Raw genomic sequence first — 22,816 nt, forward strand, 5'->3', positions numbered from 1 at the left:
ATCCCTACTCGCATGCGAGAAAGTTGTCAAAAGTCGTGCCAGCCACGCCAGAGACGTGTCTTCACGTCGGCGGATGACGTCACGAACCAGATTAGTGATGTACCTTATTATATTATTGATTTATTCGTTTGTAGTTCTAATGTTTGCTTTTAGGTTGCTTAGAACTTAGTAACTGCTGTTTAATGATAGTATGATACCAAATAGGGTCAAGTTAAATAAAAGACCAATGCAACGAATAATATTTATTTAAAAAATATAGAACGAAAAGCACGGATTCATTGGTTATCGATAACTTTTCGTTAAGATGTTGGAATCACTATTTTTTTTGTAGGTTTTTGTACTGAATTTGTGGCTTGGCGTAGAAGGGGCGCCGATGTGTTTACGCTCTGGCGTTCAAAAGGTTAAAAGAACTGCGGATCCACAAACTTTTGTAACAAAATGTCTGATTACAAACACTTGAACACATTTGAATGTTCCAAAGTAGCCCGCGAAATTTAAATTATCGTCAGTTTTTTGGGTTTTACAGGTCGATATCGAATAGTAGGATGATAAACTATATGTTAGCTGTAGTAAAATGTATGTATTTACACATCTATAGTCATTAAACTAATCGACATTACTCTATAACTGTGAGAACTTGTACTAAACGTAAAGTTGTTACTAAAATGGTACATTATAGAACACCACTAAATTGCAGAATTATGTGGATGATTTTAACAAGTATTGTTGTATAAACACATACATTTCACTACCGTGAATATATATTGTATCACAATAGTATCCGATATCAAGCTGTAAATTGCAATATACTAACAAAAATTTTAATTTTGCGGGTTACCCTGGAGCACCTTGGATATCGAGTAAAATAAGAAAACTTTTATTCACCAGTCGGAGTAAATTAAATATATTTAGATTTATTTGTAAATAATAGAAACTAATAATATACAGCCTAAACATTCATATCCCAAATAATAACGTTAACGAAAATATAATAGAAAAAAATGTAAAGAAATATTTGGTAGAAAATGGTAGAAATTAGACCTTACGTGCTGATCATAAATAAAGGCGGAAATACATTACAGTCACAATAGCAGAATGGGTTTCATACTATTCATGCCGGAAATATACTTGCGTGGACTTATACAGGGTGACTTTGAATTCGACGTATTCCTCTCGGGAGGTGATAATACAACTAATTTCCTACAAAATTAGCCCTGAGGTCCTTGGGCGGAAAGTGGCTAGTTTCTGAGATATTCAACATTTTTGGTTTTGGTAAAAAAATCCCGAATTGATCACAAAAACATCAATAAATAAAAAAATACTGGTTGGATTTTAGTAGTTTTAGTTTTAATCAGTTGTCAATACATTCGTTATCATTTATAAATACTAAAATTGCCAGAAATATCATTCGTTTTAAAATAGCAAGTAATTTCTTATCAAAATTTGTTTTGGGTCACTAATTTGGTCAAGAGAAAACTGGAATTATTTTAAAAAAAATATATGACACTAAGCGTACAAACTATTAGAAAAACTTCCTTGGTTTATTAGCTATCCAGAAACATAAAATTATTGACAACATTCTCAAAAATAAATGAATTAATTGATGATAAGTAGAGTGTAAAGAGAAAAGGGCAATTTCAAAAACATCTTTATTTGCAAAAAAAATGTTCAAAGTAACCTTCCCTACGATGAATACATAGCCGAACACGCTTCCTTATCTCTATGACGGTCACTTTTGGACCGAATATGCGTCTAATTTCGTCATTATCTTCAAATACGTTTTGGAGAAGAATTTCGATACACGGCCTATTCCGTCTGTATAAACAAGGGTCTTCATGTAAAAATCAACCGGCGTTAGGTTCTGGTCATTGTGCATGCCATGTAGTCATGTAGTGGGACCGCCCTGTCCATATAACACGTGGGAACCGAGACATCCTACCATTGCCGCACAGTAGATCGATAGTGCTCTGATCAAACTATCACAATATCCATTATTAGCCCCAAAAAGTAAACGAAATCTAAAAAAGCAAAACCAACAGGTCCACAGATACGGTTTTGATTCAAATGTTTGGATAGGTATCATTAATAATGACTTGATTGGGCTCTCCTTTTTACCCAATAATTTAAATGGTGAGAATTACAATTATTTTTTAAGGAATGAGCTTTTAAATTTGAATTTAGAAACAAGATTATGAGTTTATTCGAACACGACGATTGTTTAGTGCACTATCGAACTACTGTGCGGCAGTGGTTGGATACATCGGTTTTCAGGCGTTGGATTGACAGGGCGGTCCCACTACATGACTACATGGCATGCACAATGACCAGAACCTAACGCCGGTTGATTTTTACATGAAGTCCCTTGTTTATACAGACGGAATAGGCCGTGTATCGAAATTCTTCTCCAAAACGTATTTGAAGATAATGACGAAATTAGACGCATATTCGGTCCAAGAGTGACCGTCATAGAGATAAGGAAGCGTGTTCGGCTATGTATTCATCGTAGGGAAGGTTACTTTGAACATTTTTTTTGCAAATAAAGATGTTTTTGAAATTGCCCTTTTCTCTTTACACTCTACTTATCATCAATTAATTCATTTATTTTTGAGAATGTTGTCAATAATTTTATGTTTCTGGATAGCTAATAAACCAAGGAAGTTTTTCTAATAGTTTGTACGCTTAGTGTCATATATTTTTTTTGAAATAAATCCAGTTTTCTATCGACCAAATTAGTGACACAAAACAAAATTTGATAGGAAATTACTTGCTATTTTAAAACGAATGATATTTGTGCCATTATTAGTATTTATAAATGATAACTGATCTATTGGCAACTGATTAAAACTAAAACTACTAAAATCCAACCAGTATTTTTTTATTTATTGATGTTTTTGTAATCAATTCGGGATTTTTTTACCAAAACCAAAAATGTTGAATATCTCAGAAACTAGCCACTTTCCGCCCAAGGACCTCAGGGCTAATTTTGTAGGAAATTAGTTGTATTATCACCTCCCGAGAGGAATACGTCGAATTCAAAGTCACCCTGTATTTTGTTCGTGGTCTTGGCGCACCAGGATTAGGGTTAGACTACACTCAAGTACACTTGAATTTTATTGTGTGTAGCTTGTAGTGTGTGATTCCTACTACAAAGACATTGAGTTTAAAATTATATAAAAGATGTCGTGTGTGGTAAAAAGCTGTAAAAACCAACGTGGCTATAAAAAAGTCAGGGGATCACTTATTACAAATTAGCAAGCAGTATATTTTGATTATCTTCTCAAATACAATTATTTTGCATCGGTGTTGCAAGTTAATAACCATTTTCATAACCCAGAATTTGGGTAAATAGAATATATGTTTGTAAGATAAACGTACATTTTTCGTATTATAACTTATTATTTTATATTTAATGGTGCTCCCACACAAGCGGTTATATAACGTTATACAACAATGTGTAACAATAACATTTGTGTTTAAACAAAAACAGAGGTTGTAGAGTATGTTACATGCTGTTATAAATGTTACACAATGTTGTATAACGTTATATAACTGCTGTGTGGGAGCACCATAATAGATTTCTAGCTTGGTCAAAGACAGATGATCAGCAGAGTCTTTGTAAGTTTCCATTTTTTACAGAGAATTTATGCACGTATGTACCGTACATGCGTATGTAGTCTCCCGACTGCAATGCCGCTGACACGACCCGCATGCGATACGCGACGATATACAAGCTTATCACTAACCGTTATTGTAGTGAAAAAAACACATCAATAAATTTAATCAAATTAATTTATTACTTATTATTGAAAACAGTAGTTTACATTTACATAACTTTTACATTTCTCACAATACTATGTTTCACCATTGGGACAGTAAATCGAAGTCTGTAAGCCGCTGCATAACAAAGCCTCGCTTCTTTGGTTTCGCAGCGCGATCCTTCTCTTTTCCGTCTTTTGATTCTATAGCTTTTGCTTTTTTAGTAGGTTTAGTCTTTGGCTTATCGGCATCAGACATTTTCTTTACTTCGCTCTCCATATCAAAAGGACATTGGTTACTTGGAAAAATTGGCATCATAACTACAGGCACATACTGGGGTCGCATTTTTGGCAACTGTAATCAAAGTAGAAAACGTAAAATTACGAGATTTAAAGCAAATGGGGCAATGTTTTGAGTTTACCACTAAACACTTACTAATTACCTGTGTATATATAATTTAGTACCAATTACTGCGTATTTTATTTCATAGTCTCGTTTTACTGATTATACCGATACATTACTATTGACAGGATACCAAGTTTTTACCTGATTTTCTGCAGCACACTGACAGCAGTAACTCTGTGCCGCAGATATTGCCTTGGAATTAACTAAATGTTGAACAATAGCTTTAAGGCGTTCCTCGTCCAGATTTTCTGGTGTCTTGCTTTCCCATTTTCCCTCATTGTTCATCTGAACGATGAAAGGGGCTGACATGTTCAAAGCGTCGAATCCCGGTTGTGCTAGTGGTCTAAAAATTAAAAATATCTCTTGTTCGCTATCGATTTCATTTTTACAATTTGATTTAAATTTAATTCTTTCCATTTTATTTGGAAGTTAGAAAAGGGTTAAAGAAAAGTAATGCAGGTACGTATAGGTTTTGTGGACGGTGAGCAAGGGTACCACTGTCGCCGCCCGACCAGAACCGTGCGTACGGCTCAAATAGCCAGTAGGGCTGATGCCTGATCCGGAGCTGCGAACTACTTAACGAGTTTACGGGGGCTCCGGCTTGAAAAGCAGGATTTGGAACGGGATGGTTTTTTTGTCAGTAAGAGCCTGGCACTCCCTCTCACCTCGCTCAAGGTGAAAGAAGTCATTGGATAATTTTCCACCATCAAAAAAGGTACTTATATAGGTCACTAAATAAAATCATGACGAAATACTTACATGTCTGCTAGTTTAGACAATTGTTTTTCAGTCATCGTGATTACTTAAGCAATTTTTATTATAAAATTGATTGATTTAAAAGTATTTTATTATTTCAGATTTATTACTAAAATTTTTCTTATTTTTACTGACTACCGTTTAAAATGTAATATTTTTTATTGATTGCTGGCAAAAATTGATGGCATTTATTGTCATTTTTTTTAATATCAATGGACAGGATTGTTTTAATCTTGTTGAATCCTTTTTTGACTAATAATCAAGGACCTAATAAGACTTCATAGAGTTTTTTTTCATCAAACGGAGCGAGCCTGAATCACAAATATAGCGAAAGGTCGAAGTGTACCAGGTGCGGCGAATCCGCAAGCGTAAATTGGGCTATGGTTATAGGTAGAGGTGCAAACAAAGCAACACGACAGTAGTTTTATCCAGAGACCTACTCTTACGGGTCGGGTACATTATATTTTATTGTTGTCGCCATAGGAGCTAAACAAATACTAATTAAACTTTCATGTCGTGATAAGGAATTTTTATCAATTTCGTGTTATTTTCTGCTCTATAATGACGACTACAATGACTGTGATATGGTTCTGACATTGGAATCAAACTTCGCTAAGAGTAAGACGTCGATTAATATTGATTTAGTAGTTCTTTCGATTCATCTCTCTTTCTTCACTAAATAGCTCGACATAATTATGATGTCGACATGCGAGACACGTTGAACCATAAAACACGTACACTTCCCTTATACTTATTATACTCTTTGGTATAATTGTATAAAAAAACACATGCCGTGACCATAAAGTGTGACATTGACAGATGTTGTTTCACTGACAGCTGTCTGTTGAACTTTTTAAACAAATTCTTGGTTAGCTGTTTTTCGAGGTTTGTTTTAAAAACAGTGTTTGTTTCGTTTCAGTAAGTGACTATTCAAGTGATCCCAATAATCTGCACATGGGTACCACGCTGTTCTAGCTATTCACACATTGAAGGTTGGTATTGAAGTGTTAGAAAGTATCTGTGTTTGTTTACCTGATGATTACCTATTTAAATCAAAACATAATTAAATCATTATAATATAATTTTATCTAATTATTTGTAAGTGTTTACCGTAGAACGTTTACCGTTTACCGTAGAACGAGACTAAATGAAATTTAATTTGAGAGTTGTAATAACTCTGTCATCAAATACATATAATAATGTTTTTTCTCTTAGATGTGATAACATAACTAAGAAACTATATTGTATATTTTCAGTTGATGAAGAGTATAACTACTACTTGTCCAATGCACCAGAAAGTGCAGCAAATGAAGCAATGGCTCAATCAAGGTTTGTAATCATAATTTTTTTATATAAACAATTTTTTTCCCAGGCTAATCTCCGGAAGTAATGGACAAATTTGAATGAAACTTTACAGTTGTAGAGCTAATAGGCATGGGCAAGACTAGACTATATTTTATTTTGACAAAAAGAAATCTGTATTCTATGCCGAAAAAGTTAATATTCTAGTGAGAAAGTTATAGACAGAAGCTGGTTCTTAAATAAAACTAATAATTAATTGATAGTAAAATAACAATATTAATTAATTTTCAGGATATGGCCCTAATGATGTGGAACTCAAAGACACCACAAGTTCTGATCAAGTTTTGCAGACACCAGAGGTAACTAAAACCCAAGTAGGCAATGTAACCATATTATCTACAGTAAAGCTAGGTGAATAGAATTCAAACATTTCACAGCATTTGCCCAACATTAATTCACCCCTTGAATTCTATTCACCTTTTGGATATCTAATGTAACTATGGATATTTTGCACATTTGTTTATTTATCAGTTGGTCTTAGTTTATGCTGTTAGTAGTTAAAATGCTGTTTTGTAATACCTTTTATTAATGTTTATTATATGGCCGATTTCAGAAATAGCAACAATATCAAGAAGAAATGTCTGAAAGACGATTGCCACAAAATCTTTAGTTGAGGTTACAACTTCTACTGCCAAAGTTGAAAGAAGTTGCAAGAAAATTTAAAAACTTGTTTGTGTTGTGACCAAGGTATTACATTTAAATGTGCTTTAAAAAGTATGCATGAAGATATTGAAATTTTCCAACATGCAGTCCCATACTACAAACACATTGCCAAATGTCCACATTTTAATGTGTCACTTTTTGAGTGTTTATAACCTATCTACACCTTTTTTATTTATAATATCATTGGGCAGGGCCGATTTGTTTTGTCACAGTGCACAATCATATTATGCCATCTCCTCTTTATACTTGCTTCATGGAACCGACAATAAATCTGAAAGATTAACACAAAGTTAAAGAAAAGTGATCAAAATAATGAAACAAATTAATGTATTGTAATTATTTTAATATTTTCAGGTGGAGCAATTGAAGTCCGGATATTGGTTAAATATGGTGTTTGATGCTGTGCACTGGCTGAAAGGGTTGAGAAACAATTTATTAAACAAAACAAGTTTTTTAATGGTTAATTGTGATATGGGATGATATGCTCACTCTTTATAAGGCTGATTGTACTCTGAGACACAGCAGGATGAATAAAGAACTACAGACAACCATTCAATACCAGTCAAAATAAAAAAAAATTAAAGAACATGTTTGCTGCACAAGTACTCAATGTGCAAAGAAGCCCCATACTAAAATAAACTGCATAATTTTTTTGGTAAGTTCTTCAAAAAACAGCTTGGCATTTATACTATTGATGCTGAGGTGAATAGATACAATAATAAAAAGTTTTTTTGAGAAAAAAATGTAGTAAAATGTATTGTATTTAATACGAAAGTATTTAATTTCTTAAAAACTTCTACCTATTCCATAAAAAAAAGGTTTCCTTTTCTTCTTCTCCAGCCTTTTTCTTCCGCTAGGGTGTAGAGCTTCTTCATTTTCTACCATCTCTTTCGGTCTTGAGCTTTTGTTAGGTTTATCTATCAAAAATGGAAAAAGACATGAACAATAAAAATCCTGTTTAATATTGTGTCTACTCACCCCAGTTGTGCTATTAACCACGTTTTACCAATATCTACAGTTTTAAGTACCCACCTAAGTTTTGTATTTTTCTCTACATACACCTATAAAATTTGCTAATCGACAGAGAAAATATTGGCCACAAATAAATTATTGTTGAAATTTAAATACTTTGATATTAATGATTGAAAGAAGATTTTATGCCCAAATGTTGAATAACTTATTACAGCAACAATAAAGTTTCATCACCTGTTTTCAGACTCTACCATTGGCGATGGACAAGTAAATTTAACAATAAAAACTACAGGTGACACCATGGAATTTATTGATTATTCAATAGCGTCAAAGGAGCAAGACTAAACACCAAAAAAAGGGAAGCTGAAGCGACCGGATACGCCGAATTCAAAACACTTAGAATTTTGGCGCAATGACGCCAGCAATTTTAAAGGTTGCTTCTTCTACCTTGACGCCAAGCTTATTCAAAATACTGCGTGAAACACATTTTCGTTAGTTTATATGTAATTTTTTTTTTACATCCATTGTGGACTTCAATCTAGACTCGCCAAACTGTAACGTTTGTTGGCGAGTAGCGCTCATTAAACAATTTAAACAAATAAATTACACACACTTATAACTAAGTCTGTATGACTACAGGACATACCGTATTAATCTTAAAATTTCAACTCAATCAAATAAAATAATACTGACATTATTAAGTCCTTGTTATAAAATAATAAAAAGATAAAAACTGAAAACAAAGTCAAAGTCAAAGCATTTATTTCAATTAATCCTAAATTAGGCACTTTTGAAACGTCAAATTGAATTGTCCGTCAGTGAAGCTAGGCGCTCGTTCCAAAAACAATAATAATCTACATCTTTAACTCTAACAACATTTTTTTAAATTTTGACTTTAGAGATCCTTTATAATCCTAAATTAGGCACTTTTGAAACGTCAAATTGAATTGTCCGTCAGTCTGTCCGTCAGTGTCGGCGCTAGGCTAGGCGCTCGCTCCAAAAACAATAATAATCTACATCTTTAACTCTAACAACATTCTTTTTAATTTTCACTTTAGAGATCCTTTACTTTAGTGATAGGACATTTTCAATAAGTATTATTTATTTTATAATTTGTAAATAACTTTAGCTGTTGGTGGCGTCTCTACCTATTGGCTATTTAATTTAAGCTACTAAAATAACCGTTGAAGAGGTTAAAAATTATAACATTTGTGCCTTCAGACAGTAAGAGTTAGAATAATTAAAAAAAAAGAGTACCATATGATGCAGTTCCCTCTGTAGATGGTTGTATTACAACTCTATATAGTTTTGCTTAGAGGATATCCAACATGCTTTTTTTAAAAATATGATTTAAAGTATTTTAAGCTATAATAGGCCCTATGCCTATTTAATTTGCCAATTATCAATACTCACTTGAAAATATTTTTGGCAAGATAAGAGAGCAAAGATTTATTTTAATGTCTGTTTTGTAGATCAATTGACCACAGGAATCTACATTTTGGAACTAGCAAATAGCTTCACTAGAGGACGGACCGACAGACAGACTTATGTATTTGTTTTTTTTTGTATTGTAATATTTGCCTTACCGTACAAAAGTGCCTTCTCGGTCTATTTGAAATAAAATTATTTGACTTTGACTTTTAAAGCGCATAATGAATATCTACAATACTCGTATGTACAGGTTTTAAGGAATGTAAATAAATAATTTGAATGTATATTATTATTTATTGCTCTTTCTTTTATTTTTAACACTTAATTAATAGTAGGATCCCACATTTTTTTGCGACTATGGTAATTTGCTAGCAGTATCCATATCTACGTTGATCAGCGAAAGCGTAAGTGTTTACTGATAGCAAATACGAGTGCTTCATCATTAATCTCTAACTATTCTTCGAACATTCTTGACTATGATTCTATTTAGAAGTAGGTTAATCTATATAAATAACCTTTATTTTTTATTTTGGCCTACCTGTTATTTTGTCTTATGTCATACAATTTCACATACATGACATCCGGACTCGGAACAACAATTTTTGGATTACACTCCGAGTCCGGAAGGTCCTTGCGGGAATCGAACCCACTTGATGTGCGGGAGCCGATTTCCAAGCTACCGACCTAACCATGGAGTTGATGATGAGTTGTATTTTTTAAAGTTCAAAAACTTTAGGGCTATTATAATTTAGATATTTCGTGTCTTATGGCTACCGCACGCTTACCATGTGGCTTGGTGTAATGCAGTGGCGCGAGATCAGGTCAACACAGACTAGTGCTGTCTCCAATATCTACCTATCAAGAAATATCATAGTTTTCAGGATAATGGGCGCATTGGACGTTGAACCAGCAGTGTGCATATGTATATCATTTGAAAGACTCTATTTCTTAGTATGTAAACTTTTAGTAAACACGCCGGGAAAAAAGGACATGTAAAAAATATTAAGATTAGGATATAGGCCCTTTTTTAAGAGGGGAAAATCATCCTATGTCTTCTCTAGCCTTGTGCGAGGCGGGGGAGAGTCAGCCTATGGTGTCAGGCTCTTACTCATCTCTTACTGACTAAAAACCAGCTCCGCTAAACCCACTAGGTAGTCCGCAGTTTCGGGATAAGCTTGTTCTTAGCCGTCAGTAGCAGAATTATTTAGGTACCTACTTTAATAATATTTTTGGTAAAGGGGTGCAGAAAAAAACACAATGATCTGTCACATAGAATTTTATTTCACATAAAAGGGTAGGTCACATTTAGTAGGTATACATCGAACCTCGACAAAATATTAGGTTTAGTGATAGTACACAGAGTTACAACAGTATAGTACTGAAACGCTACCAATTTTCCATTACATACATACATATTATATAGATAGATATACATATATATATATACCTCATACATACAGGTACCTTCTACCGAATATTAATATCAAATTAATTTCACAGTCTTCATTATGTTTTCAATCGTACCTACAATACAAGTCGTTAGTTACTCTTCCCTTACACATATATATTGTAAAAGTTGTAAATTCGAAAAGGCTTACTCCTGCTTTCCATAACTGTTTTATAAAATTTAAAGCTCATTTTTAGCAAGCTATAAATGAGATAAAGAAAAGAAGAAAATAAAAAGAAAACAAATTAAAAAAAAAAAACATTTATTTCGAAAACATTTTTAAGTACAACATCCATATTTGAAAATATAGTTTTAACTTAAGATTGTTACATTTGTTTGCGCAGCGTATTGTGCATCGTTAATGTTGTTGTTAATACTATTTAGCCAAACGCTATCATTGGGTGCTGCTGTAGTATACTGACGTGCTAAACAAGTCAGCAAAAATTAAAATTATTTGTCTACTTAATTATTTGTGTTAGTATAATATTATACATATATGCATAAACATGTAATATTGAGCTACATTCGAAATTATCGTGGGAACAAATTACGTCTTAATACAAGACAGAGACAGCATAAAGCAGGGTTTCCAGCGAACGCGACTAATAAGTAAGACAGGATAATTATTATAATTGTGACTACTGACATATTGACACCTACTTTTACATTTTTTTGTTATTTATAATACTAAAAAACGTTTACTCGCTAACATTACGATATATTATTTTGTAAAAGATACAAGAAACATCACAATTGAGAAGTTTACTACTAACATCACACTTAAATACATATATTTGTGATTATTATAATAATATTGTGATGTATTTGATATTGTATACGCTACATACAAGATATTGTCGCCTAATGGAACCCTACTTTACAGTGAAGAAATATATATAATTTGTTTATAATTAGACCACAGAATGCAACTTGTACAACTGTTGTTATTGTTCGGAATTTCACGACAGAGCAATAAATCTGTGTATACCCTCAATTTTCATTCTTATTACCTCAATTTTAAAACTTCTCTCATGTTTCCAAACTTCATATTCAAGACTTGACATTCCAACATCCAATTTCTTGAGTTTTATGAGGACTAACAAACTCATTTCCTTTTTTATAAATATAATGAGCAGCTGATTACTGTGGTTGAACTATAAACCTGTCGAGGGTCGGGTAAAGCAGGTCCACGACACCGGCCTAAAGGGAAACAGGACATTCATCTATTGTACATACATCAGATAACTTTAAAACATTATTAACTAAGATATTGTGACGTCATAGCCGTAGCTGTATAACTCGATACAATGGGGGCTACTGTATTTTTCCTCACCAGATGGCACTAATGTCAAAATTTTGTTTTTCCCCCCATTAGGCCATTGGTGAAAGAAAAACGGTAACCTTCTCATTTTTTAAATTATCTAAACACCAAATTTGAGACAGAACTGTGAGAGATAGGCAATGGGTCGCCCTTACCAGGCGCCGCGGCAGACCTCGATGGCCACTACTATACACATATTATACAGGCGTCCGCCCGACATCAACGAGAAATACAAGACTAGTTACAAGTTACCTACAGCCGCTTACACAGCAGACTCGGGGCAATATATATTATCATGTCCTTATATTACATATAGTAGATAGTGTTGTGCAACCAAAATTCCAAGGAAAATCCCCCCAGGATAATACTAGTGAAGTTATTATTGAGCACATACTTTCAATCTATTTACACAGTTTAGCTACAGAACCATTGAGAAACAAGACCAGAAGCATGTCCCCGCTGTCGACTCGTTACGGACATATTCTAACTACTACTTAATTTAAGAAATGTGGAACAATGTGAAATATGCTCCTCAGTGACGAGGGCAGCCGATCATTACGAATTATTACCTAGGTACACAATTATTTATATATTACACGTGTCATGTTTTTATTAAAAGTTTTAACTACCATTGTTGTACTTATGTTTGTAGGTACTCTGCCTAATATTATGCTCCATAATACATATTACATATTATTATAGATACGACAGACAGACGTGTCACAGCGGGCGTGGCAGTAACTATTGAACGAAATAAGACCAACTCGTATGTAACGCTAACACATCTTAACACCTAACATGTACATGAAATGACGAAAGAATTAATGTAGGATCTCATATGGCCACTAAAACTACACATTAAGTATGATCGTATTTCGTCATTTCACAGTTGGATCCTGGCTTCTCCACATTGCACGTAGAACGCACCACTCCATCGATACATCTACCCGGGACAATAACCACGTAATAAATTAACAGATTAACATTTAGCGAAACGTCATTTAACATGTACAATGGAACTACATCGCCTTTATACACTAGAGGTCTACTACAGAAACATAAAGGAACATTCCTTGATGATTTACTGACACACACGTATGTGTGTACTGTGATGATCAAGTCCTTATATCGTCCAAATCATCCAAAAGACAATAATAATAAAAAAAACTATCCTTCGCGAGCTAAGCTCTGAAATATGTACAGAGTCCTCTGATCTTAATTCGTACCTTCAACCTCTAACCCTAGGCTCATTTTCCTAGCATACCTTATAATGCCTGCTCCTATAGTACGAATATATAATCTTGCAGTGCAACGTAGCATCGCTGCATTACTGCTTGTTTATAGTTTGTTGATAATAAGCTCGCTCGTGTCTGCCTCCAATTGAATATTAGCAAAATAAATATTAAATCACGCATATACCACGACCTCTAGCGACCACAAGATGTACGGGCCTGCCGCTACACACAAACATCAATCAATTTACTGAAATAATTATGACACTGTTTCAACATAACATATGTTGTAATCTGCTGTTGTTCAAATATTTTACAATCTATTATAAATCTGTAACGCTCACTTACAGGCCCGATTTGTGACAGCACACGCTTCTGCGCCAAATTACACGTGGACAACCATGAAAGATCTTTGGAACAAATAGAACTATACACAAAAAATATATTTTCTAAAAATAATTCCGAACAAATAAAATTCACCGTCGAATTTAACCTAAATCTGACTTAACAATAATATCTTTAAAGTAACATAATATACAAATCAACGTACATAAGTAATAAAAGTATCGAATACTTTAGTAATAAAATATATTTCACGAATTGTCCACACCACGCCCCGTTTCTGATGATCAAGGATCAAACATAGAACAATTTACATGAAGCATTTTGCAATGTTACTAAGTATAGTGTATTGACTAACTGCAAGCTGGGGCCTTAGTCTGCTATTACAATTGTGTCAGAATGGTCGATCACTGAGCAGTGCAAGAGGGACGCAGCTATGTAGGTTGTATAACTCCATCCCTCTTGCATTGCTCAATGATTGACTATTGTAACACAATTGTAATAGCAGACTAAGGCCCCTGGAGGATCTGACACTAGCTACATAGATTGTGACCACCAGAAACGAATCCAACGCCGTCTCCTTATAATACTGAACATTTGCTATCCACACTACCCCCGACTCCCGCGCGTGTCACGCCCAAAAAGAGCGACTACCACTTTTCATTTCCATCTTAAAAACTACTAAGTACTTAAATACTATGACTATATAACTTTTGAAATAATAAAAGTTATTGTTAATGAGACTCTAATCCTTCAAATATAAGATTTATATTCCCAATCATTTCATAAAATAGGATAATTATATTTTTGGTATAATAACAATAATAATGTGTGTACTTTTATAAATTAGGCGAAACATAAATTCTGTTATAATTTAAAGCAAGATAGTAGTTTAAATTAAGCTATGAGACGATTACCATATCGAAATCTATCTATTATACAACTATGTTTTAAAAATAACAATATTATTCTATAGAAATTATTTGTACTGCGGGTTTGCAAAACAATGTTCGTATTTAGACATACATAGCATGGGACAGCGATAGTATATGTAGTTATGATTGGGTATTCTGCATTCGGTGGCATAAAGAACCAAATGTAGCTACTTCAAATAACACTTAAAGTAAAAGTGATCTGATTCTATTTACAATATCTATCTATTACAATAACTGCAACAAATCTAAGATGAAATGTTACGAATACCGTATTTGAGCTATGAGACATCTATTTGAAATGTTCACTTTCCATTGCGCGAATTGTTTAGTCGTATATTTATAATGTTGATTGAAAGGCGCAATGGAAGGGGAAATTATCAATTTCTTAACAATATTATTAGAACATTTAAAATTGTATTTTTAAGATATTTTTCACTTACTCTATAGATATTTTGTAAAATTATTAAAACTATTTTTTTATATATGTAATTCGTATTCTTTTTTATGTCCAAGATATTATAACTACTAAGCGTATAGACAATGCTTACAAATATATTCAGTAGTTTAGCGCCATCTGTGGGTTAATAAGTTCAACTTGAGTACACTCAGTACGCGGGGGTGTGACCGACACACTCCTAACTTCACACACTTCACTTTAAATCACAGTCCGGTGACTACAGTCTGCTGCGGCCACACTCACGTTGCTATGTACGATTGAACCACACAAGACGGATAGAGCTGCAGAGATCGTCTATATAGAAGACGCACGATGGCGTGACACGAATGGCAGGTTGATCAGTTCATTCGTATCGTCGTCCTCATCGTCATCGCCATCCTCATCTAAATCATCGTTTAGATCATCAGAATTCTCAAAAATTAAATTCTCGTGGAATTGGCTAGTATAGTCATTGTCGAAGGAACTGTCGTCGTCCAGTTCCTCGTCATCGGCATCATAGTTGTTGAATGTAAGGTCCGAAATATCGTCCTCGAATGAATCTTGTGAATGAGCCCCTCTGGGCTCAAGCGAATACTATGTGTTGTCAGTGAGATGAAATACCTGGAAACATTGCATCAATGTTATTACACGAGGCGAGGCAGCGTGTCACTGTGCTCTAAAAGAGGAATTTTAGTCAAAGTGTTTCTATCCAGCTAATTCTTGTAACATAACTACGTAACTCATGAGTGTTTATGTGCGTACAAGTCGCGCGTGCAAGTGGACGCGACTTTTCTACTTTTAAATTGATTCTCTGAGTAACAATGGTGGACCAAATCATATTGTAAGTAATTAATGCTTGTAAGTAATATTTGTTCCCAATAATTGAAAAAATACCTACGCCTGCTAAAGTAACGTGAAACGGACATGCAAAAATAAATATAAAAAGCCGCTAAGCTATTGAGCACCTGTCATCACCTCGACTGGAAGTGAGCTCCGCCGGGGAAACTTTTGGAGCCGGCGTTCCTGTATACTGACTGTGGCTTTTGCGAGCCACTGCTGACAACTCACTATGGGGTTCGGTTTCCTGCGACCCCCATTCACGCTGTGCCGCGGCGACCCCAGTGACGCCAGCCCCCGCAGTTCCGATGGCGCCACTGGCAACGGAGCAGACCCTCGGCGTCTCGTCCAGGACTCCTTTTCCGAGAACGTACGGTGCATGTATTGAGGAAAGGCTGCTGGCACTTCGCGTGTTTTCCTTTCCTTTGGCGCTGTAACATTTATAAAGATTACCTGTAGTTATAGTTTGATACATACCTTTATAATATTATAGACAAGGCAGAGCCGTATTACATTTAAATAAAAGAGTGGAAAGAAATTAAGGTTTCCTTTGGCGATGGTGCTTGCTTATGGCGCTTTCTAGACCTAGAAAAGTATTATGGGAAATACCTAACTTGAAAATGGTTATAAAATATTGTCACAAATAACTCACTAAATGGAAACACATCAGCCGGCATAGATTTCCTCCGCCGCTGCAGCAGCGGGTCTGACTCAAGCGGCGGCAGTGGCATCGACGCCAGGTTGTCACGTAGTTGACTGCCTACCGTGGCGGATTCTTTCTTGCTTGGCTTCTGGGGTTCCGAATTCTCTTTCTGTAAACGCGGAGGTTCTAATGCTTCTGCACTGGATTCGGAACTGTCCTCAGTCTTACTTTCTCTCACAACTAATTGGTGCCCTTTTGAGTCTCTCTGCGATGGTCCTTGATCAAATTGAAGAAAGTCAGGTCTTACCCGATTCAAAAATATACTATCCTCATTACTGGTGCAGATAGGTCGCGACGCGAGAGAATATTCTCGAGATGTTGACTCGATGGGTGGAAAAGTTTGCTGGCGAACCAACTTCCAGGAGCCACCTTCTTTGAGCACTGTGTTGAGGCGAGTGGCCTGCACCGGCGTGGTGATAGATGCTATGGAAGAGTCCGGGAGGAGCTTTTCGGAGCTTAAAACCCTCTCTGTTGGTTCCTGTGACGGTTCGCAATGTCCGCGCACGCTGAGCTGCGAGTGTAAGGATGGCTCGCTGGGCGCGGGGCTGCGGCTGCAGCGGGGACGAGGTTCAGCCAGTGACGAAGCGCGACTTTTTTCTCTTTCGCGGTTCCTAAATTTGCTGTCTTGAAATACATTTAGAGGCACTGAGAACCGCCGCAGCTGGTCTTTGAATGTGTTTTGTCTGATGGGATTAAGGGAGCACCTGCGCGGCGGCAGGAGTAACTCGGAGCTGTCCGACATGTTAGTATCTGAACTGGAGTCTAGGTCATCATCTGCAGCGTCTGCGTCCGATATTTCAGTGCGGGTTTCCTGTGCTTGTTCTTCCAAAACCAGTGTCTCCCATTTCTTTTGATTATACGTGAGATTATTCAGCATTTGAGAAGACAGCTCGTTCTGTAAAAATCGGTGCCACTCGCTTATTAGCGGGGTCACGACGAACTTGAAAAAGCCTGAAATTAAAGAAAAGTGTATAATTAGTGGTTGCAAATTAGTGTAGATTTTAATTTTTAACTTTATGTTACCTACCAGTTTGAATTTTCGGTATAGACGTGGTGTGTCTATCACATAGAGCCGTTACCGGCAGGTTCAGTTTTCTTTCATAATCCCCTTGGCGGAAGAATTCTTCACATACTTTGAGGCTCCATTTCCTACTAATTTCCCATGGACGACAGGGATTAGAAATGTCTGCGCACTTCAGGGCAATTTGTAGGACAAGGTGCCGATGCTCACTCTTCCTCATGTCCAAAGTGTTCATGTCTAGGTGCCTCTGTAAACAAACAGGTTGAAGATATTAAATTACTTACTCGTAAAATTATGTTCTGATGAAACTCTGCTATCTTAATACTGAATTAATCAACCAAGCACGGTATCTCTCAGAAAGGTACGTTGGCAATAAAATGAAATGAATGAAATAGAGACAAGTTTTATTAAGTAAACCTTTGAAGATGGCGGAATAAGTAGTAAGTGGGGGTTATTAGTTTACTGGGGGCATGCAATATTGTGCCATTTTACTGCACCGCCGCTGAGTGGGAGCTTAACATTTTATTACGCTACTTGCAGAATTTTTATTTTTATAAAGGTTTTCATTGCGATATTTCAATAGACGCTTCTTCCTACTTATTGCGCTTTAACTGTTAATTGTTTATTAATAATTGACTGCACGGTGGTTTGTGCGGTGACTGGGCCGTGCCTCAACGTGTAACAGGTTCAATTCCCGCAAGAAACTACTCTTTGTGGATCACACAAATTGTTTCGACTTTGGGCGTGATGTGTATGTGAACTTATATGTATGTTTGTAAACGCACCTATGACACTGGAAAAAATCAAAAAGGGGGGCAAGGTTTTAAAAAATTAACGATATGACCCTGAATTTACGATTTTTTTTTTGCAATGAAATTATATGTTTTTGCAACGAAATTATAAGTAAAAGGTGTAGATAAACTATTTAAAAACATTCGATCTTCAAAAACGGCATACCAACGCGCACACATGAATACGTTGACGGTGTAACGCGACGCTGAGGTCAAATGTGGCTAGTTAGCCATATTTTCACGTGACATTTGGCAAGCGCTAATAACCTACGTATATCTTTTTACTTATAATATCACTAACATGCGTTCCCTTTGAAACAAAATTGACCATAATCCACCTCTGATCCAAATTTCAACCCAATCCCTCCAGCCGTTTTCACGTAAGTGAGTAACAAACATACAAACTTTAGCATTTATAATATAAATAAATTAAATAAATATTTTATTCAAAAATTTCTTTACAGGATGAATTACATATAGTCTTAAATATTAAACTTAAATCCGAGTCTTACATGCCTGAACTAGGAAATCCTGTGTTTCAGGCGAGAAGAGCTAAAATAATTTAAAATTAACAAATAATCAAAAGGATTCTAAAATACAATAAATTAAATGATCTGTAAACGAGGACAAGATATCTTATACTATTATATTATAATATTATTACCAAATCTTAACTTCTACATTCTTAATTAACAATATTTTTTAATTAAAAATTGTCTAAAAACACAAAAAAATCCAAAAATGTTAAAAAAAGCAAAATAAAAACAAAATCACTTTAGCACAAGTAGTAACTTCTCTGTATCATCGTAGGACATTTTTTGAAGAGTTTCCTTAAGAATTCTCTTACAGTTAACATTATTTAAGCAATATATGTTTGCCTTCGCGTTCAATCTATTGTAAAGTAGAGGACCAAGAAACAGGTAAAATTTCGATGTGAAAGCATGTTTGGTGTGATTTTGAGGACAGACTTGATCTTTACGTCTTTTGTTAGTGACATCCGTGCTATATATTAGATCTGAGTGCTGCTTTAATGCAATACTCATTATGAATAACTGTCGGACGGTTAGTACTTCACATTTCTTGTATAGTAGGTTAGTGGGAAAAAGGAAAGGCCGGAAAGTAGACACTTTGAGAATTGCCCTCTGGGCTCTTTCGGTAGTTAGTAACAATGTTTTACCTGCTCCACCCCATGTGGTAATGCAGTATGTTAGTATCGATTGGCATAGAGCAAAGTACACTTGTCTAATTAATTTTGGGTCTGCAATGTTTCGTAATTTTCTGAAAACAAATATCAATTTACGAATTCTAATATTTACAGCTTCTATATGATGTTTAAATGAAAGTGTTTCGTCTATTATAATTCCAAGGTACCTTACTATAATAATATTAGTAAGATTGTTAGTCCACACACTTGTGGAGCGAGTAAACATTTAGTTTAGTATTATTTACGAGGCACAAGCGAAGGTCCTTGATTGAAACTACATTACGAGTACTAACCGTTAATATGTTTGAGTAGCAATTTTATGCTAAAATATTGTCTATATTATTGTTTGTTTACATTTCTGTTGAAGATCACAATTATTTTAGTAACATTTGAAACGTAGTGCATCAGATTAAAATATATAAAATTAAATATACGTGTGGTAGTTATAAACAGGGTTGTAATTACTATGTAATAAACGATAATTATGATACATGGATTATTATCGTCTCAGTTTACTAATTACTAGGATACAATGTAAATTAGGTTGTATACAATGTATTGTGTACAATGTAACTATTACTAATTGTACGCGTTCAGTTTTAAAATGACTAAAGCGATTCCCGACTCGAAAGCTTTTAAAACACATTGCCCCATATTAAAGTCCTCATTCTGCCTGTTAGTCTTAGTCTTATGAGTACCATTCTAAAGTGTCAATCCCCATTAAGAAGTCTTTCTTTTTTAATGTATCAATATTTCAATATAAGTGTAGCTAATAATCGTAAATAATACTTTCGCAAAGTGCACACATGCGTAGGAAGGCACGAGGTCTTTTTGCTCGGCTGTTTATGACGTAACTATATAATGTGTGTTTTATGGTACAAGTCAATATATGCTTGACAAAAATTAGGGTTCACTAATAAACAAGCAACAGGTGCATTCGTATATTTCATAGCATTGAGCCATTGGTTATTTAGATCACTAATACGAGTCCAATATGATATATTTAGTGCGTCGCATCTGGCCAAACTAATTCAGTCAGGTCTGTCAATGAACCAAATTTAAATATAGTCATTGCCTGTGGTCTAGAGCGCACGTGTTGCATTTAGCAACTTCAATATCTTAAAATAGGAGGTTTATTTATTTATAGTTTATTTTGTTGAGCTTTCTGTTTATTTTGTTTAATTATGGAAGTGTGGCTTGCGCTCAAACTGTGTGACGCGATGGTTCGTATACAATGAATGGAAATATTTACATACGTGCATAATCTCACGCCTCTCTCTCTCCTATGGGGGTAGGCAGAGACTATGGAACGCAAATTGCTACGATTCTTATATACCTCTTTCGATTCATCAATAGTCATTATTTTTTCATGCATGCTAGTCGGATAAGTGTACTTTTTAATTACCATAAAATATTTCTCGATATAAATGGTTTATTTCAGTACTATCCTTACGTATAATACCAGTATAAATATAATGATTGGATGGGTGGCTAGTTGAACCACATACTAAGACCAGTTTTACTGGTGTAGCCTAACAAAATGTTTACCTAATTTCGGGCTGCATAATACGGAACGTGTCCAAGCGTGTGAGACAATGCATGCAAGGGACAACAGAGTTTGGATGTGGCCACGAAATTGCGGTCGACCACACTACACCTGTGCCTAAATCATCAGTATGATAACAACAACTTAAGCCCCTTATCAATATGTTCACGGCGTCGTTAGCGCACAGCAAGCGTTACTCAACACTTGCAAAATTGTTATCTTTATTTAACGACATGTGAATGAAATGCTCACGTTCTGACCCACTGCGCGGGAGAGATCTAACACCTCACCTCGCATCAGACAATTTTTTACATTTTCTTTAGTGGACCAAGTTTCAATGTAAAGTAATATTAAATATTGTTGCCTTTGTTCCTTTATGAATTTAAAGTTCTGCTTCGAAACTGAAGAAAATAAAGTTTCGCTAAGAGGATTGGAAACAGGCGGAGACGGGCGATGCTCAACAGTATCGGTATGATATAATGCTCTCATTTCTGAAATAGCATTGAAATGCATCGAACCACGATTTGCAGCTGAATGACGCCGACGACGCGACGATGCAAACAACTTGCAGGTTGTTTACGTGTAGTTGGGAATCGAATCAACTAAATAGCATTTAAAGGCGGAACGCTTCCTAAAGACGTAGTGATCCGGGAACGTGTATCGGTATATAGGAACATCGTATATCGTACGTTATCCACTTTCGTTTAAGCATCACTTGCGCCACTTAATATGTTATAGGAGAAGGTGCATTGATACCTTTGTTATTAAATAAATTAGAATGATACTCCATACTGTTGTAGGGATGAAAATACAGTACAGATGGTAAGAAATATAGGATGAAGTGTAGGGAAGTACTAATTGGATCTAGTTTAATTCCATGATATAGTTAGGAAAATATTTGTCGATCTCTAGTAAAGGAATCCGAGGGTCTAATTCAACGTCACGATACAAAATTATCAGCGTTTCTCCAACACGTAACTCGTACCAACATCAAACGCAGTGGTCCTACCGGGCATTAATTTTAGCGTTTGTACAAAGTAGCGTTGCGTAACGCATTTAAATATATTTTACTACGAGTCCGTCCTGACGGAGTACGTGAGTATGACGTACGAGCTGTTATTACACAGCCGATATAGCAACACATACCATACGCACACGTTACATTAATTAAACCACCACTGCTTAGCCATTCAAATATGATCGTAAGTACTAGGTACTCTAACAACCGCTGTTAGTCTCTTATCGGTACCAGTATACCGTTTTATGGACTATAGCTTTCCTCGATAAATGAAAGTATACAAAAATAAATTTTCAATTCAAACTGCCGAGCAATTCTGGAGATAAGCGCGTTCAACCAACAAAACGAGCAAGCGAACAGAGAGACAAACTTTTCAGCTTTACATTTTTAAAATATAGATTTTGGATTAAAGGTAGTTAACCTACTGGTATAGCTTGACTGCCTCGTTGGTCGAGTGGTCGCAAGTGCGACTGCCGAACAAGGGGTCTCGGGTTCGATTCCCGGGTCGGGCAAAGTATTACTGGGCTTTTTTCGGATTTTCGAAAATTTCTCGGTAGTAGCACGGAGTCTGGAATTGTGTCCAGGATATGGCAATAGGCTCACCCCCTATTACATGGGACTTATAACAGAAATGGTGA

The 22,816-nt window shown here is 35.3% G+C and overlaps 2 protein-coding genes and 1 long non-coding RNA gene across 6 annotated transcripts in view; 1 reads left to right on the top strand and 2 right to left on the bottom strand.

The window, feature by feature from the left end:
* Positions 1 to 3,771: 3,771 nt before the first annotated feature.
* Positions 3,772 to 5,099, bottom strand: LOC118265303 (uncharacterized). Its single transcript, XM_035578116.2, has 3 exons — positions 4,921 to 5,099; positions 4,303 to 4,504; positions 3,772 to 4,110 (listed from the first exon to the last, which is right to left on the bottom strand). The coding sequence occupies exons 1-3, from the start codon at positions 4,953 to 4,955 to the stop codon at positions 3,859 to 3,861; spliced, it is 489 nt and encodes a 162-aa protein (XP_035434009.1). The 5' UTR covers positions 4,956 to 5,099; the 3' UTR covers positions 3,772 to 3,858.
* A 625-nt stretch (positions 5,100 to 5,724) lies between these two features.
* LOC118264467 (uncharacterized) lies at positions 5,725 to 9,637 on the top strand. The gene is made up of 6 exons (XR_004782677.2): positions 5,725 to 5,909; positions 6,174 to 6,246; positions 6,511 to 6,578; positions 6,833 to 6,966; positions 7,297 to 7,597; positions 8,159 to 9,637. It is a non-coding gene; the product is annotated as an uncharacterized LOC118264467 (long non-coding RNA).
* Positions 9,638 to 10,606: 969 nt separating this feature from the next.
* LOC118267117 (dual specificity calcium/calmodulin-dependent 3',5'-cyclic nucleotide phosphodiesterase 1A) overlaps positions 10,607 to 22,816 on the bottom strand; it is a 125,318-nt gene continuing 113,108 nt past the window's right edge. For 2 of the 4 annotated variants that reach the window (XM_035580943.2, XM_035580919.2), the window contains 4 exons: positions 17,626 to 17,866; positions 16,548 to 17,549; positions 16,024 to 16,326; positions 10,607 to 15,679 (listed from right to left, as the gene is read on the bottom strand). In XM_035580943.2, the coding sequence (XP_035436836.2) occupies positions 15,663 to 15,679; positions 16,024 to 16,326; positions 16,548 to 17,549; positions 17,626 to 17,866 (1,563 nt within the window). In that variant the 3' untranslated portion in view covers positions 10,607 to 15,662. The remainder of the gene's footprint in view (positions 15,680 to 16,023; positions 16,327 to 16,547; positions 17,550 to 17,625; positions 17,867 to 22,816) is intronic. The other 2 variants (XM_035580935.2, XM_035580928.2) reach the window with 2 other exon arrangements.

The sequence above is a fragment of the Spodoptera frugiperda genome, chromosome 25, assembly GCF_023101765.2.
Source record: "Spodoptera frugiperda isolate SF20-4 chromosome 25, AGI-APGP_CSIRO_Sfru_2.0, whole genome shotgun sequence".
NCBI classification, from domain to species: Eukaryota; Metazoa; Arthropoda; class Insecta; order Lepidoptera; family Noctuidae; genus Spodoptera; species Spodoptera frugiperda.

Bases quoted from the DNA above. Each gene is read 5' to 3' on its own strand.
- LOC118265303 (XM_035578116.2), bottom strand. From the start codon at position 4,955: ATGACTGAAAAACAATTGTCTAAACTAGCAGACAT. The intron at 4,505-4,920 runs GTAAGTATTTCG...TTTAATTTTTAG, and splicing joins TTGTCTAAACTAGCAGACAT to ACCACTAGCACAACCGGGAT. The intron at 4,111-4,302 runs GTAAAAACTTGG...CTTTGATTACAG, and splicing joins AGTGTGCTGCAGAAAATCAG to TTGCCAAAAATGCGACCCCA.